This window comes from Drosophila miranda (assembly GCF_003369915.1).
Source record: "Drosophila miranda strain MSH22 chromosome Y unlocalized genomic scaffold, D.miranda_PacBio2.1 Contig_Y2_pilon, whole genome shotgun sequence".
NCBI classification, from domain to species: Eukaryota; Metazoa; Arthropoda; class Insecta; order Diptera; family Drosophilidae; genus Drosophila; species Drosophila miranda.
In genome coordinates, this window is record NW_022881614.1 from 21,587,260 (window position 1) to 21,601,271 (window position 14,012).

Here is a 14,012-nt window from a genome sequence, read left to right on the forward strand (position 1 = left end):
TAATATTTGGTTTAATATTACTAGCTACGGCCCTCAGCTCTGAAAACGTAATTTTATCCGATTGATAAATCAATTTTCTACAACACCACACAATTTTAAATATTCCTTTTATTGGAATTGATTGTAAAATAAGTTTAAACAATTTCCACTAAGTTCTCTACCAAATGTTCGCCCTGTTTTCATATAAGCCCCATAGAAGCTGTGGAGATAATGTTTTTTATCCCCAATCGGCCGACTAATTATTTCGAATTAAATAAATCTCGGCGCAGAAATAAAATTACGATATGTTCTTTAATGCGTGACATCCAAATTGCAAGTGTGGCTTGCCTGCCCTTTACATTGCGCCTCCGATCGCAAAGCGCAGCTTCGCTCGGCCGACGTCGGTAGGCAGACGCAAAGCGGAGATAGCGAAGAGCGAGCTGGCAGAGAGCGTTTAGCAGGGCAAGCAAGCGCAGAGCTTTAACAAACAAATGAGTGACATAGACATAAGTAACAAACAAAATAAGCGGCTGAGGGCCAAGAATTAGGTGATATTTGGCAAGCAGTTAATCGGCTGGGTTCTGCTCCGAACATTCACCCCCCGTTGGAAGGCAAAGGCTTTCAACAGATCCATCCTGAAGGGGCAGAACCGTTTTTTTTCGAACGGCCCTCTTGAAAAGGCCCTTTTGAGTGCGGATGACGGCTACTCTGATGGTTCCATCTTTTCCTGGGATGACGCTCTCAATGCGGCCAAGCGGCCACCGTTTCCTCCTTGATCATGACGAGCGCTCCTAGCTTGATGTTTGGAGACGATGACCGCCACTTGCTCCGCTCCTGAAGAATCGAAAGATACGCCGTGCTCCATTTTCTCCAAAACGCCTGCTTCATTTGACACAGCCGCTGCCATCGACTAAGTAGGTTGACCCGGAGATGCGCCACATCTGGCTCGTCGAATGCAGCTTTCGGGGCTCCATTGAGAAAGTGGTTTGGCGTGAGCACATCTAGATCATCGGGACTTTCTGTAATTGCATAAAGCGGACGGGAATTTAACAAAGCAGAGATTTCACAAGCCAAGGTCTGAATTTCATCAAGAGTAAAAATGTAGGTCCCGACGATGCGATGAAAATGATATTTAGCTGCTTTAACAGCCGCCTCCCACAAACCCCCAAAATGAGGGGAGCGAGGGGGGATGAATTTCCAGTCGATTCCACTAGAAACGCAGAGATGTGACACAGCCGACGTATGAGGATCGCTGAGGAACATTTGCCGAAGCTCCGAAAGCTCATTTTTGCTCCTACAAAATTTGTAGCGTTGTCTGACCAGATGATTCGAGGTTTGGGACGTAGACTTATAAAACGCCTTAATGCTGACAGAAAGGATTCTGTAGATAGATCCCGAACGACTTCCAAATGAGTTGCTTTGGTGCTAAAGCATACGAAGACAGCGATGTAACATTTGATAGGAGGCCTGCTTCTGACTTCCGACTTGTGATAAAAGGGTCCGCAAAAATCAACGCCCGTTGTGTGGAATGCTGGATTAGTCCTTACGCGATCCGCAGGCAAGTTTCCCATGATATGTTCCCTCAGCACTGGCTTCAAACGAAAGCATCTAACACATTTGCGAATGATTCCCGCAACATATTTGCGTCCACCAATAGGTCAGAATTTTTGCCGAAGCAGTCCGAGCAATCCTTGAGCTCCTGCGTGGAGAAACCTTTCGTGAAAGAAGATAATAATAGAGACAACGACAGGATGTCCCTTAGGAAGCAGGATCGGGTGCTTCGCGTCGTAGTCCAATTCGGCATTTTGGAGGCGGCCTCCAACACGCAGCAATCCAAAGCTATCCAGAAATGGATTCAGTGAGGCCATCGTGCTTTTTGGGGGTAGGGCCTGTTGGCTGGCGAGGGCCCTTATCTCTTCCGAAAATTGTTGCTGCTGTATTGCCCTTATGAGCAAATGCGTACCATTTTTGATGTCGATTACGGTAAGTCTACCCTTCGACCGCGCTATGCCTTTGTCCTTGAGAATGTAGAAACGATATATGTAAGCAAAGACGCGCTGCATGGATCCGAATGAGTTTTGAAATTTGCAATCGTACGATACATCCCTTTCGTTTGAAACAACCAATGCTGCATGACGACGTTCTGGTACATCGGTCGGCAATTGCAAGCCTGCAGGCCACTCTGAGCTCTCAAGACGCAAGAATGGTGGTCCAGAGATCCAAAGGCTGCTATCTATTAATTCAGCGGGCGTGGATCCACGTGATATGATGTCGGCAGGATTTAACTTTGTGGGCACGTGATGCCAAGTCATTCCAGCGGTGAGCTCCTGAATCCGCTGAACTCGATTAGAAACAAATATATTAAAATTCAATGGTGATTCTCGAATCCAGGCAAGAGCTATGGACGAATCCGACCAGCAATGTATTTGGCATGGAGCTGATAATCCCTTAACTATGGTGGACACTAGTTCGGCTAATACGAGGGCAGCGGACAGCTCAAGCTTGGGGATAGTCATACTTTTCAAGGGCGCGACTCTGGATTTAGAGCATAAGAGATGACTTTGCACAATGCCAAGAGCTTCCGAACGCATGTATACACAGGCGCCATATGCTGCTTGGCTCGCATCACAAAACGCGTGCATTTCTAATCTTGCTTGCTGCCGAAGCACGTAACGTGGAAACTTAAAGTTTTTAACCATCGACAACTGCGAGGTCAGCTTAATCCAAGTCGTATGTAGATCCTGGGGCAGGGTTTTGGGCCAATTCAACTTTAGGCTTTCGTTCCATAGCGACTGCATAAATATTTTAGCTTTTGTGATGATGGGAGAGATGAGCCCTAGAGGATCGTAGAACCTAGCTAGTGTAGACAGGACCGAACGCTTCGATATTGGGCCTGCAGCGGTTCCGACGTGAGCGAAGCTAAACAGAAGATTGTCCGTGGTGGGATCCCAAACTAGACCAAGCGCCTTGGTTACTTCAGTCCCGTCATGAAAGGTAAGGAACTTTTCGCGATCCGCCTCCGATACGCCTTCCAAAGCAGCGGGTTCATTGGAACACCATTTACGTATGGGAAAACATCCTTTCGAAAGTAGCTCCTTTACCTGCTGACGAATCTTGATGACAGAATCCATGCTGTCCCCTCCAGATATGAGATCATCGACATAGAAATCTCTTCGAACAACATCAGCGCCAAGCGGAAAACGCAACTCTTCATCATTTGCCAATTGATGCATAGCACGAATTGCTAAGAAAGCGGCAGGTTTGGTTCCGTAAGTAACAGTCTCCAACTTGAACACCTGAATCTCCTCCTTCGGGTCATTGCGCCATAGGGGGATGGGAAACGCGTACACAGCGCTACATTTTGCAGATATCGCCACACAAGGCGACTTTAAAAAAGCGGAAACGAAGCAGAGTTATCAGAATTTTAGGTTGGATGGTGGGTCCAGCCATTAGCGCATCATTCAGTGATACTCCAGACGCTGTTTTGGCAGATCCATCGAACACTACGCGTAATTTGGTGGTTGTACTATCCTGCTTGTGGACGCAATGGTGAGGCAAGAAGTACTGCGGGAGGTCTGACTGCCGCGAAGCTGGCGACATGTGTCCTAAATCACGATACTCCTGGAGAAACTCCATATATTTTGCCTTAAGCTGTGCATTTTTTGCTAGCTTCCTCTCCAAATTGAGAAATCTACGTAGCGCCTGCTGATACGATTCTCCTAATTCCTCTAGACTGAATTTGGTTGGCAAACGCACGGAGTAAGCTCCGGACTCTAGGCGAATGCAGTTTGTGACGAAATGCTGTTCGCAATGAACATCTTCCTCCGAAATTGATGAGGGCGAATAATCTCCATCGACTTCCCAAAACCGCCTTACAATATCGCACAAATTAGTCTCGCAAGCGGAGATGACAGAGGGATCTTCAACGGCTGCTAGCGCCGCACGGGCTTTCTCAGAGTTTTTAGTACTTCCTGACACTATCCAGCCAAGTTTCGTCTTCTGCAATGTTGGCAATTGGTCTGACAGTCGAATCTGTCCAACGCACATTAATTCGAAAAACAAACCAGCACCTATCAACAGATCGACACGCTGGGGCTTGGCGAAATTAGGATCAGCCAGTTTTAGATTATTTGGCATTGGCCAATCCTTTGCGTCTAGGCCGAAGTTAGGCTGCATTCCTGTGATTGAGGCAGTGATAATTGCAGAGAGGAAACCGCGATAGCTTTCGTCTTGAGATTGCAGGACGATGTCCACAGCCTTGCTGGATGGTAGAATTGACTCTTCAATACCGGCGATTTTAACGTGAGACGGGTTAGGATCTAACTGCATCTGATTGGCGAGTCTCGATGTTATAAAGTTAACCTGAGAAGCGGAATCTAAAATGGCACGACATGGAATAAGCGATCCAAAACGGCCCCTGACATATACGATTGCAGTAGCTAGCAGCACGTTTTGGCTAGGCAGAGATTTTTGACTCGAGGGGGGAGGGCTAATATATTTGCGTGCTACTAGGGCACTTGCAGGATCATGCTGGGTCGATTCCGTGCTCGGCGACGGCAACTCAGCGTCAGCGCCCGACTGCATGTGGAGCAGTGTGTGATGCTTGGCTTGGCAATTTCTACATGCCCCTGACTTGCAGCGTTGCAATGAATGGCCTTTGTTGAGGCAGTTTAGACATAAATGGCGCTTCTTCACCTCCTTGTATCGAGAAAAAACAGGGAGATCTATAAATGCCTGGCATCGGGATATGTAGTGATCGGAGGATTTGCAATACTTGCATGTTGAGCTATCATGATCGTTAATGGAGGTGATTAGGGTGCTAGGTTTACTTTCTCCCACCTGTTGACTAGGACTTGTTGCCATGGCTGATCCCAAATTCTCCAGCATCCGACATCTCGCTTCCAAAAATGAGGCCATGCTTGACCACCGAGGCAATCCTGACGTCGGCAAGTTCTCTTCCAATTTCTCCTTGGTCTTGTGGTCCAATTTCGTGCCTATGATGAAGATCAGCAACCCATCGGAAATCTCCTGCGGGGTCGCCAAAGTCTGAAGTGCACGCAAGTGCGAATTGATTTTATCGCTGAGCGCGCGCAAGCCGATAGCAGAGCCCTTCTCCACCCCTTGCAGCCCGAAAATAGCCTTGACGTGTGCCTGAAAATGTAACAGTTTATTATCGAATCGCACCATTAGTAGATTCAACGCCTTGTCGTAATTCTCCTCAGAAAGTTCCAAGGAACGAATCGTATCCAGCGCAGCACCATCTAGACATCCACGAAGATATTGGAATTTTTCGATGATTGGTATACGATGGTCTTTGTGCACCATTGTCGAAAACATCGCGTGGAATTCTGGCCAATCCATGTAGCTTCCACCGAATCGCGGAAGCTGCAACTCAGGCATTCGAGAACGGCCTATACTATTATAGGCGAACAACGACGAATTCCCCTCGAGAGTATGCCGAGCCGTTGAATTGGCAACATTTACCGTGCGAGCAGCCATCAACTCCCGCGACAGCCTGGACCTAACCTTGACATAAACATTCGAAAAGTCCAGCCGGGCATCATGGGCTAACTGCAGGAAATCCAGCCTTTCAAGGCTCGTTTGAGCGGCATCGAAATCCGCATTCATTCGCTCGATTTGCTCTAAGCGAGCTTGAAGTTCTGCCTCATCTAACTCGGCAAGCTCTTCCTTGGTGAGAAAGCGATCCATGGCCTTTAGTTGGCGCGCGATGGACTCGGCCTTGTGCTTGTAGAAATCTACATCACTCGGCATTGCTGCGCTCGCGACATTGGTAGGCTCAGGTGCTGCCATGTTGAGGTTTTAAAAGAGTCACTCAGCACGACCGAAAAAGACACCCTGTATACGTATAAACGTGGGAACCGAAAGCAAAGGGATTACAGCTAATGCCTTTCGCTGTGCGAGCTGTCCGATTATACTGATTAACTTACGCGGCTCGAAGCTGAATCCCAGCGTTTGATTCGGCGGCGTATGAATGGGAGGGTTGCTGACATTATTTCCCGTGGGCGTGAATCGAAAATGGCTATGACCCGCAGTAGGACAACCAGTGGCTGCCACAGTCCAACCAAGAGCACATCCCTTGGACCTCCCGAGAGCGCGAGGAGCTACGGCGGAATCACCGGCGGAGGAGGTACCGACGGCAAGCGGACGGGAAAGGCGGAGAAAACAGCGTGGGCTCACGTCCTGTGTATGAACTGGCACACCTACGAGTATATTCTGTATGGTTAGTAATTAAACCACTAACAATCGAAATAACAAAAATGCAGATTAAAATTCTTTAGTTTATGTATTTCAATTTCAATGGGAGCGGGGGATTGTACAAAACACATCTGAGAAATGTATGTACATTTCGAATGGATTATGGCTAAATAAATGTGGGCCCTTCGTTAATTGTAATTGTTGCATACTCGTATTTGTTTATTAAAAGAAAATTCCGTTCTAAAACACATGCGTTTATGTAGTTTGATGTGCCTCAATCAATGAAAAACATTTCGTTTTAATTAACAGTATGTGTGGCGGGGGTGAAGTGAATAGAAAGATATATAATAATGGATACATATAGAGGGTAAGGTAAGGCTAGAGAGATGGATAACAATGAAAATGCTGTAAACTGTGGGCCGGACTTGCGTTCGTTTACCCGCGAATCGGGAGGGGAAAGTAGACTTCGCTTAACTTATCTACATTCAAAGAAGAAATGACTTAAGAGTTAGTTGAAAGTTCTTAGCAGTAATTGTGTAGACCGCAAAACATTGAAAAAGCTGAAAGTTTAAAAATATAACGTAATTATACCCGATACTCAAAATGGGTATTGGGGTATATTAGATTTGTGGTGAAAATGGATGTGTGTAACGTCCAGAAGGAATCGTTTCCGACCCCATAAAGTATATATATTCTTGATCAGCATCAATAGCCGAGTCGATTGAGCCATGTCTGTCTGTCCGTCTGTCCGTCCGTCCGTCTGTCCGTCTGTCCGTCCGTCCGTCTGTCCGTCCGTCCGTCCCCTTCAGCGCCTAGTGCTCAAAGACTATAAGAGCTAGAACAACGATGTTTTGGATCCAGACTTCTGTGATATGTCACTGCTACAAAAATATTTCAAAACTTCGCCCCGCCCACTTCCGCCCCCACAAAAGACGAAAATCTGTGGCATCCACAATTTTAAAGATACGAGAAAACCATACGATCTCTACGCAGAATCGTAGAGAATGACCATATCTTTTAGACTGCAGAATTTGAATAAGATCGTATTATTATTATAGCCAGCATCAAGAAAACAATTTCATTTTTTCTCGCCCTGTGTCTCTCTAACACACACGTAGCATAGGCGGCTTTGCTTAGAGTAAAACATTATCGCCTAGATCTCAGAGACTATAAAAGCTAGAGCAACCAAATTTGGTATCAGACTCCTAATATATCGTACCGAGACGAGTTTGTTTCAAAATTTCGCCACACACCCTTCCGCCCCCGCAAAGGACGAAAATCTGGGGATATTCACAAATCTCAAAGACTATTAGCGCTAGAGTAACCAAATTTGGTATCCGCACTCCTGTTAGATCTCACTATAAAACCTATATCTCAAAACTTCGCCCCACCCCCTTCCGCCTACACAAAGAACGAAAATCTGTTGCATGCACAATATTGCAGATTAGAGAAAACTAAAAACGCAGAATCATAGATAGCGACCATATCTATCTGATCGCTGAATCTGGATCAGATCAGATCATTTTTATAGCCAAAGGAAACAAATCAATTTTCAGTGGCTACGCAGCGCGTGACGTCACGCTCAGACTGATTTTCTGTCTCTCTCGCACGCACTCTTTGTCGTGTCGTTTAATATTAGCGGCATCTGCCGGAGGAGAGCCATACTGACTTAGTATCGGGTATAACTGTAGAGTTGCGGTGTCCGTAGCAACTCACAACGTTCCCCCTCGTTTCTTTTGCTCTGCTGCTCTGAGTTGCAGTGTCAATTAATAATCATTCGCGATCGACATTCGTTAGCCCTAGCAAATTTTCGGCGGTTAAGCACAATTCGGTGCTAAAACACACTTACATACACCTACATACACGCATTGCTGGCTATTAATTTCTCTGTCGCGACAATTCGGTCAGTGCAGTGCGGTAGGCAGTGCAGCGAACTCACTAATACACACAAGCGGAGTACAAAGCGGAATCGGACAGCTCGCACAGCTAAAGGCATTAGCTGTAATCCCTTTGCTTTCGGTTCCCACGTTTATACGTATACAGGGTGTCTTTTTCGGTCGTGCTGAGTGACTCTTTTAAAACCTCAACATGGCAGCACCTGAGCCTACCAATGTCGCGAGCGCAGCAATGCCGAGTGATGTAGATTTCTACAAGCACAAGGCCGAGTCCATCGCGCGCCAACTAAAGGCCATGGATCGCTTTCTCACCAAGGAAGAGCTTGCCGAGTTAGATGAGGCAGAACTTCAAGCTCGCTTAGAGCAAATCGAGCGAATGAATGCGGATTTCGATGCCGCTCAAACGAGCCTTGAAAGGCTGGATTTCCTGCAGTTAGTCCATGATGCCCGGCTGGACTTTTCGAATGTTTATGTCAAGGTTAGGTCCAGGCTGTCGCGGGAGTTGATGGCTGCTCGCACGGTAAATGTTGCCAATTCAACGGCTCGGCATACTCTCGAGGGGAATTCGTCGTTGTTCGCCTATAATAGTATAGGCCGTTCTCGAATGCCCGAGTTGCAGCTTCCGCGATTCGGGGGGAACTACATGGATTGGCCAGAATTCCACTCGATGTTCTCGACAATGGTGCACAAAGACCATCGTATACCAATCATCGAAAAATTCCAATATCTTCATGGATGTCTAGATGGTGCTGCGCTGGATACGATTCGTTCCTTGGAACTTTCTGAGGAGAATTACGACAAGGCGTTGAATTTGCTAATGTTGCGATTTGATAATAAACTGTTACATTTTCAGGCACACGTCAAGGCTATTTTCGGGCTGCAAGGGGTGGAGAAGGGCTCAGCTATCGGCTTGCGCGCGCTCAGCGACAAAATCAATTCGCACTTGCGTGCACTTCAGACCTTGGCGACCCCGCAGGAGATTTCGGATGGGTTGCTGATCTTCATCATAGGCACGAAACTGGACCACAAAACAAAGGAGAAATGGGAAGAGAACTTGCCGACGTCAGGATTGCCTCGGTGGTCAAGCATGGCCTCATTTTTGGAAGCGAGATGTCGGATGCTGGAGAATTTGGGATCAGCCATGGCAACAAGTCCTAGTCAACAGGTGGGAGAAGACAATCCTGTCACCCTTATCACCACCAGTATCGACCATCCTAACCCCATATGTAACCATTGCAATTCATCCGAGCATTACATATCTAGATGTCAGGCATTCCTGAATCTGTCGGAGTTTGAACGATACAAAGAAGCAAAGAAGAGCCGCTAGTGTTTGAACTGCCTCAACAAAGGCCATGAATTGCAGAGGTGCAGGTCAGGACTTTGCAGGCATTGCCAGGCCAAACATCACACGCTACTCCACATTCCATCGGGAACTGGTGCTTCATCTTCCTCTTCACCAGCCGAGGAATCGATCCAGCAAGAGGCCGCGACTGTGCTTCTAGCAAGCGGGTGTTCTAGCCCTCCCCCTCGATCCAGAAATCTCAGCCTAGCCAGAACGTGTTGCTACCTACTGCCCTCGTCCATGTAACAGATCGTTATGGAGCACTTATCCCATGTCGTGCCATTTTGGATTCTGCATCACAGGCAAACTTTGTAACATCTAGACTTGCTGATCAGTTGCAGTTGGATCATCGCTCGTCTTATGTTCACATCTCTGGAATCGGAGATTCCATGCTACCTTCGAGCAAGTCTGTACATATAGTTGTACAATCCCAGGACGCAGGCTTTCGAGCTTCCTTCGCTGCAATTGTCACCAACTCAATTACGGAAATGCAGCGTTTTTTTTTTTTTTTTTTTTTTTTTTTTTTTTTTTTAAAATTTTATTTTATTAGAAATCAGCTTTACTTAAACTATGATCTAATATTAGTGATATTTACATTGGCTTACTACATATTATAAGAGTTTAATGATTAGGTTTATATATACATTTTAATGATGTGTTATTCAGCAAATTTTTCTATTTTTTATGTTCAATGGGTGGAGACGTTTGAGTCTGCGTGGGATTTGGGGGTGCAGTAATCCTCTAGCTGTTTCATTTGGATGGTTAATGAGCCTAACGGAAATGCAGCCTAACTTCGGCGTAGACGCAAAGGATTGGCCAATGCCGAATAATCTAAAACTAAATCCTAATTTCTCCAAGCCCCAACGTATCGATCTGTTGATAGGTTCTGGTTTGTTCTTCGATTTAAAGTGCGTCGGACAGATTCGACTATCAGCCCAATTGCCAACATTGCAGGAGACTAAACTTGGTTGGATAGTATCAGAAAGCATTGATAGCTCGGAGAATAAGCGTGCAGCTTTAGCCGCTTTTGAAAATTCCTCGTGCATCTCTATTGACGATTTTCGACCCACAACGCTGGAGTACCAAAACTTAGAGCAGCAATGCAGGAAGCAGCTGCTCGAGTGCCAGGTGCAAGTGGAAAAACTGCGATCGGAGAATCAGGAACTGAAGCGCGAACTTTTCCATATATTAAAAACCTACATATCCACGCTAAATGAAATTCAACTTTCAACAATTTCTACATTGCCAAATTTCCTGCCATTCTATGCAATTACAGAGGTTCCCGATGATCAAGACGTAATCACGACAAGCCGCCTTCGTAAAGAAGCGCCGATTGCTGCGTTCGACGATCATCCCAGCGTAGCCGCCAGCTGCGCCCAAGCAAGCATCTTCAAGAGGGCCGTTGGAAAAATAGCGGTTCTGCCCCTTCAGGATGGATCTGTTGAAAGCCATTGCCTTCCAACGGGGGGTGAATGTTCGGAGCAGAACCCAGCCGATTAGCTGCTTGCCAAATAGCACCTAATTCTTGGCCCTCAGCCGCTTATTTTGTTTGTTACTTATGTCTATGTCACTCATTTGTTTGTTAAAGCTTTGCGCTTGCTTGCCCTGCTAAACGCTCTCTGCCAGCTCGCTCTTCGCTATCTCCGCTTTGCGTCTGCCTACCGACGTCGGCCGAGCGAAGCTGCGCTTAGCGATCGGAGCGGCAATGTAAAGGGCAGGCAAGCCACACTTGCAATTTGGATGTCACGCATTAAAGAACATATCGTAATTTTATTTCTGCGCCGAGTTTTATTTAATTCGAAATAATTAGTCGGCCGATTGGGGATAAAAAACATTATCTCCACACAGGCAATAGATCTCGCTGACAGAAGGCGGATTCCCACCATATTCATTGATAGCCAAAGTCAAATTCTATTATAAAATCGAAAGATGAATATTATAGAATTAATCTACGTTAACAATCTCTTAATTTTTGGAATGTTGTTTTTGCAACAACATATATTTTTACTGTTTTCTTTAAAACATTGGGTATCCTCTGTTCCTCCACTATTTTGACTAGTTTTATTTTGTATATTTTGAATATATTTCACATGTTTGTGCACCTAGGTAGCAGGTGAGAGAGGGGCAGATCAGATAAATTAACCCAATGAGATACTTATTATATAAACAAATCTGCTCGCGCCAGCAACACTTGCCAAAATGTTGAGAAAGATGGCTAATAATAATAGGAGGAGCATTGCCTCCTGAGAGCGGCGATCTTGGCAGAGTAACCCGTAGCCCATCCACGACTCTCACTAATCTCCCGACCCCTGCTCTTTTGCGTCCCCCCACAGGTGGCGATGGTGGAGGTGCAGCTGGACCACGACACAAAGGTTCCGCCCGGAATGCTAGTGGCGTTTGCGATCTGCACCACTATGCTGGTGGCCGTGCATATGGTGGCTTTTTAATGGCATGGGCGTGGGCATTTTCGACGCTGCTGGGGTTGATCCTATTCCTGCTGGAGATAGCCATACTGTGCTGGGTAAAGTTCTATGATCTGAGCCCGCCGGCGGCCTGGTCGGCCTGCGTGGTGCTGATACCCGTGATGATTATCTTCCTGGCTTTCGCCATACACTTCTATCGGTCTCTGGTGACGCACAAGTACGAGGTGACGGTCTCCGGCATACGGGAGCTGGAGATCCTCAAGGAGCAGATGGAACAGGATCACCTCGAGCACCATAACAACCATAATCGCAATAACGGCATCCACTACGCTGCCGCCGGCGACATCGTTTAGCAGTATCAATCGCGCGAGGATCCCACGAAGCAATAAACCATCTCGGCGATCCTTCTCTGAAAACTTAACGAAAACGAAAAGAAAAGACACTTACGGCAGTGGGCCAGAGGCCTCGCCGTCAATCCTCAGACTAAATAAGTGAATATTTTGTAAATTTGTAGTTGATGCAAATTGTGATACGCAGAAGGCAGTAGATTTTTATTATACAAAAACAGTATGAGTACGTATATTCTAAAGGATTGTGCCCCGAGCAATGTTTCTTTAAGCTCAAGACCTTTACACATCGTAACCCCTGTGTACTCATCGCATGCAATGATGAAAGACCCAAACTAAAGCAATACTACTTTCAAGTTTAAACCACTGTGTTGACTAAATATTCCTCAATATTAGCTTGTATATTTGTTGTAACTAGTTGGCGCGTCCGCTAATATCTGTATTGTATTTTAGTGGTATGCCATCGCTCGCGTTGTCAGACCCAGACCTCATCCATAGCGCAGTCTTCCCTCGCCCACGTAGTGTGTAAGAACCCAATAATTCGAACCGAACCAGATCGTGTTAGCCCAAATTTTGATATTGATAGGCGAATATGTAAGCGAAATTGCGCTGTAATTTATACACGTACGATTAAACGATTTTTTCTACCTATATTTAACCGAAGCAAGCGATTTTCTATTGCCGTTCCCTCCGCCTGACCTCCATCAGGTCGTTAGGCTTGCGTGCCAGGAGCGACTGGAAGAGCGACTAGCTAACGAAAGTTTTTGGATGGGGGCAAACGGAGCCAGGACACATGGTTGGGGTTGATTAGAAAAGGGACACCGCACGCACCCCAGGACACGAAAGAAGAGCACAGATGACAAACCCAAAGCGGGGCTGGGGCTCAGTTGTCTGCAACATGTCGTGCCATGCTGGTGGCGGCAATGGTGTTCGAAGCCTGCGCTATCCTGCCGGAGGACATGGCCGCTATCAGGGCAAGTGGCTGAGGAACCAACACCACGGCTATGGAGTGAAATCGAGCCGTCGTGGATTGGTGTACGAGGGCCAGTGGCAGCGGGGCCAACGTCATGGCTACGGATCCATGCGGCGGGAGTCCCCTGATGGCCAGGTGCATCGCCTCTATGTGGGTCATTGGCGCCATGACAAGCGCAGCGGGGAGGGAAAACAGTACTACGACGATGGATACGTCTACTTTGGTCAGTGGCAGATGAACAAGCGGCAAGGACGCGGCATACATTGGTATGCGGACGGACGCGTCTATGTGGGGGAATGGCTCCAGGATGCCATGCACGGACGGGGCGTCCTCTTCTCGGGTGAGTCCTCTAACAAAATGAAAGTTCAGTCGAATCCTCGTCGATCCATATGTTTCGTCTGTGTTCAGCAAACGGAAAGCGCTATGTGGGAGAGTTCCAGGAGGGCTGCAAGTCGGGCGCTGGCTTCTTCGACCACGGAAAGAATCGGATTCAGTTTGGTCGGTGGGTCCAGGACATCTGCAAGAGTTCGCTGATACGCGTGCTCAAGCAATAAGAACATTTTAGACATTCTCTGGAAGGTCGATCTCCTTGCCATAACGTTTATAAATACACAATCAAATGGAATAAGGACAAGCTACAAAAAAATATTAACTATAAACTATTATAAGCCTATGCAAGTGTCAGTTCTGATCAGTTCCTTTGCCGCCGCCTAAGGCTGACTGTCTCCTGCTGGGGTGCAGGCTCCGGTACCTTCCGACGTGGTCGTCCCCGCGTGGTCGCTGGCGTTTCCTTGAGTTGCCTGTTGCGGGCACGAGTGCTCCTTGCATCACTAGTCG

The 14,012-nt window shown here is 46.8% G+C and overlaps 1 protein-coding gene and 1 pseudogene across 1 annotated transcript; both read left to right on the forward strand.

The window, feature by feature from the left end:
- The first annotated feature begins 6,015 nt into the window (after positions 1-6,015).
- Positions 6,016-12,862, forward strand: LOC117193872 (annotated as a pseudogene).
- A 33-nt stretch (positions 12,863-12,895) lies between these two features.
- Positions 12,896-13,741, forward strand: LOC108159066 (MORN repeat-containing protein 3). The gene is made up of 2 exons (XM_017292012.2): positions 12,896-13,515; positions 13,584-13,741. The coding sequence occupies exons 1-2, from the start codon at positions 13,059-13,061 to the stop codon at positions 13,727-13,729; spliced, it is 603 nt and encodes a 200-aa protein (XP_017147501.2). The 5' UTR covers positions 12,896-13,058; the 3' UTR covers positions 13,730-13,741.
- The last annotated feature ends 271 nt before the right edge of the window (positions 13,742-14,012 follow it).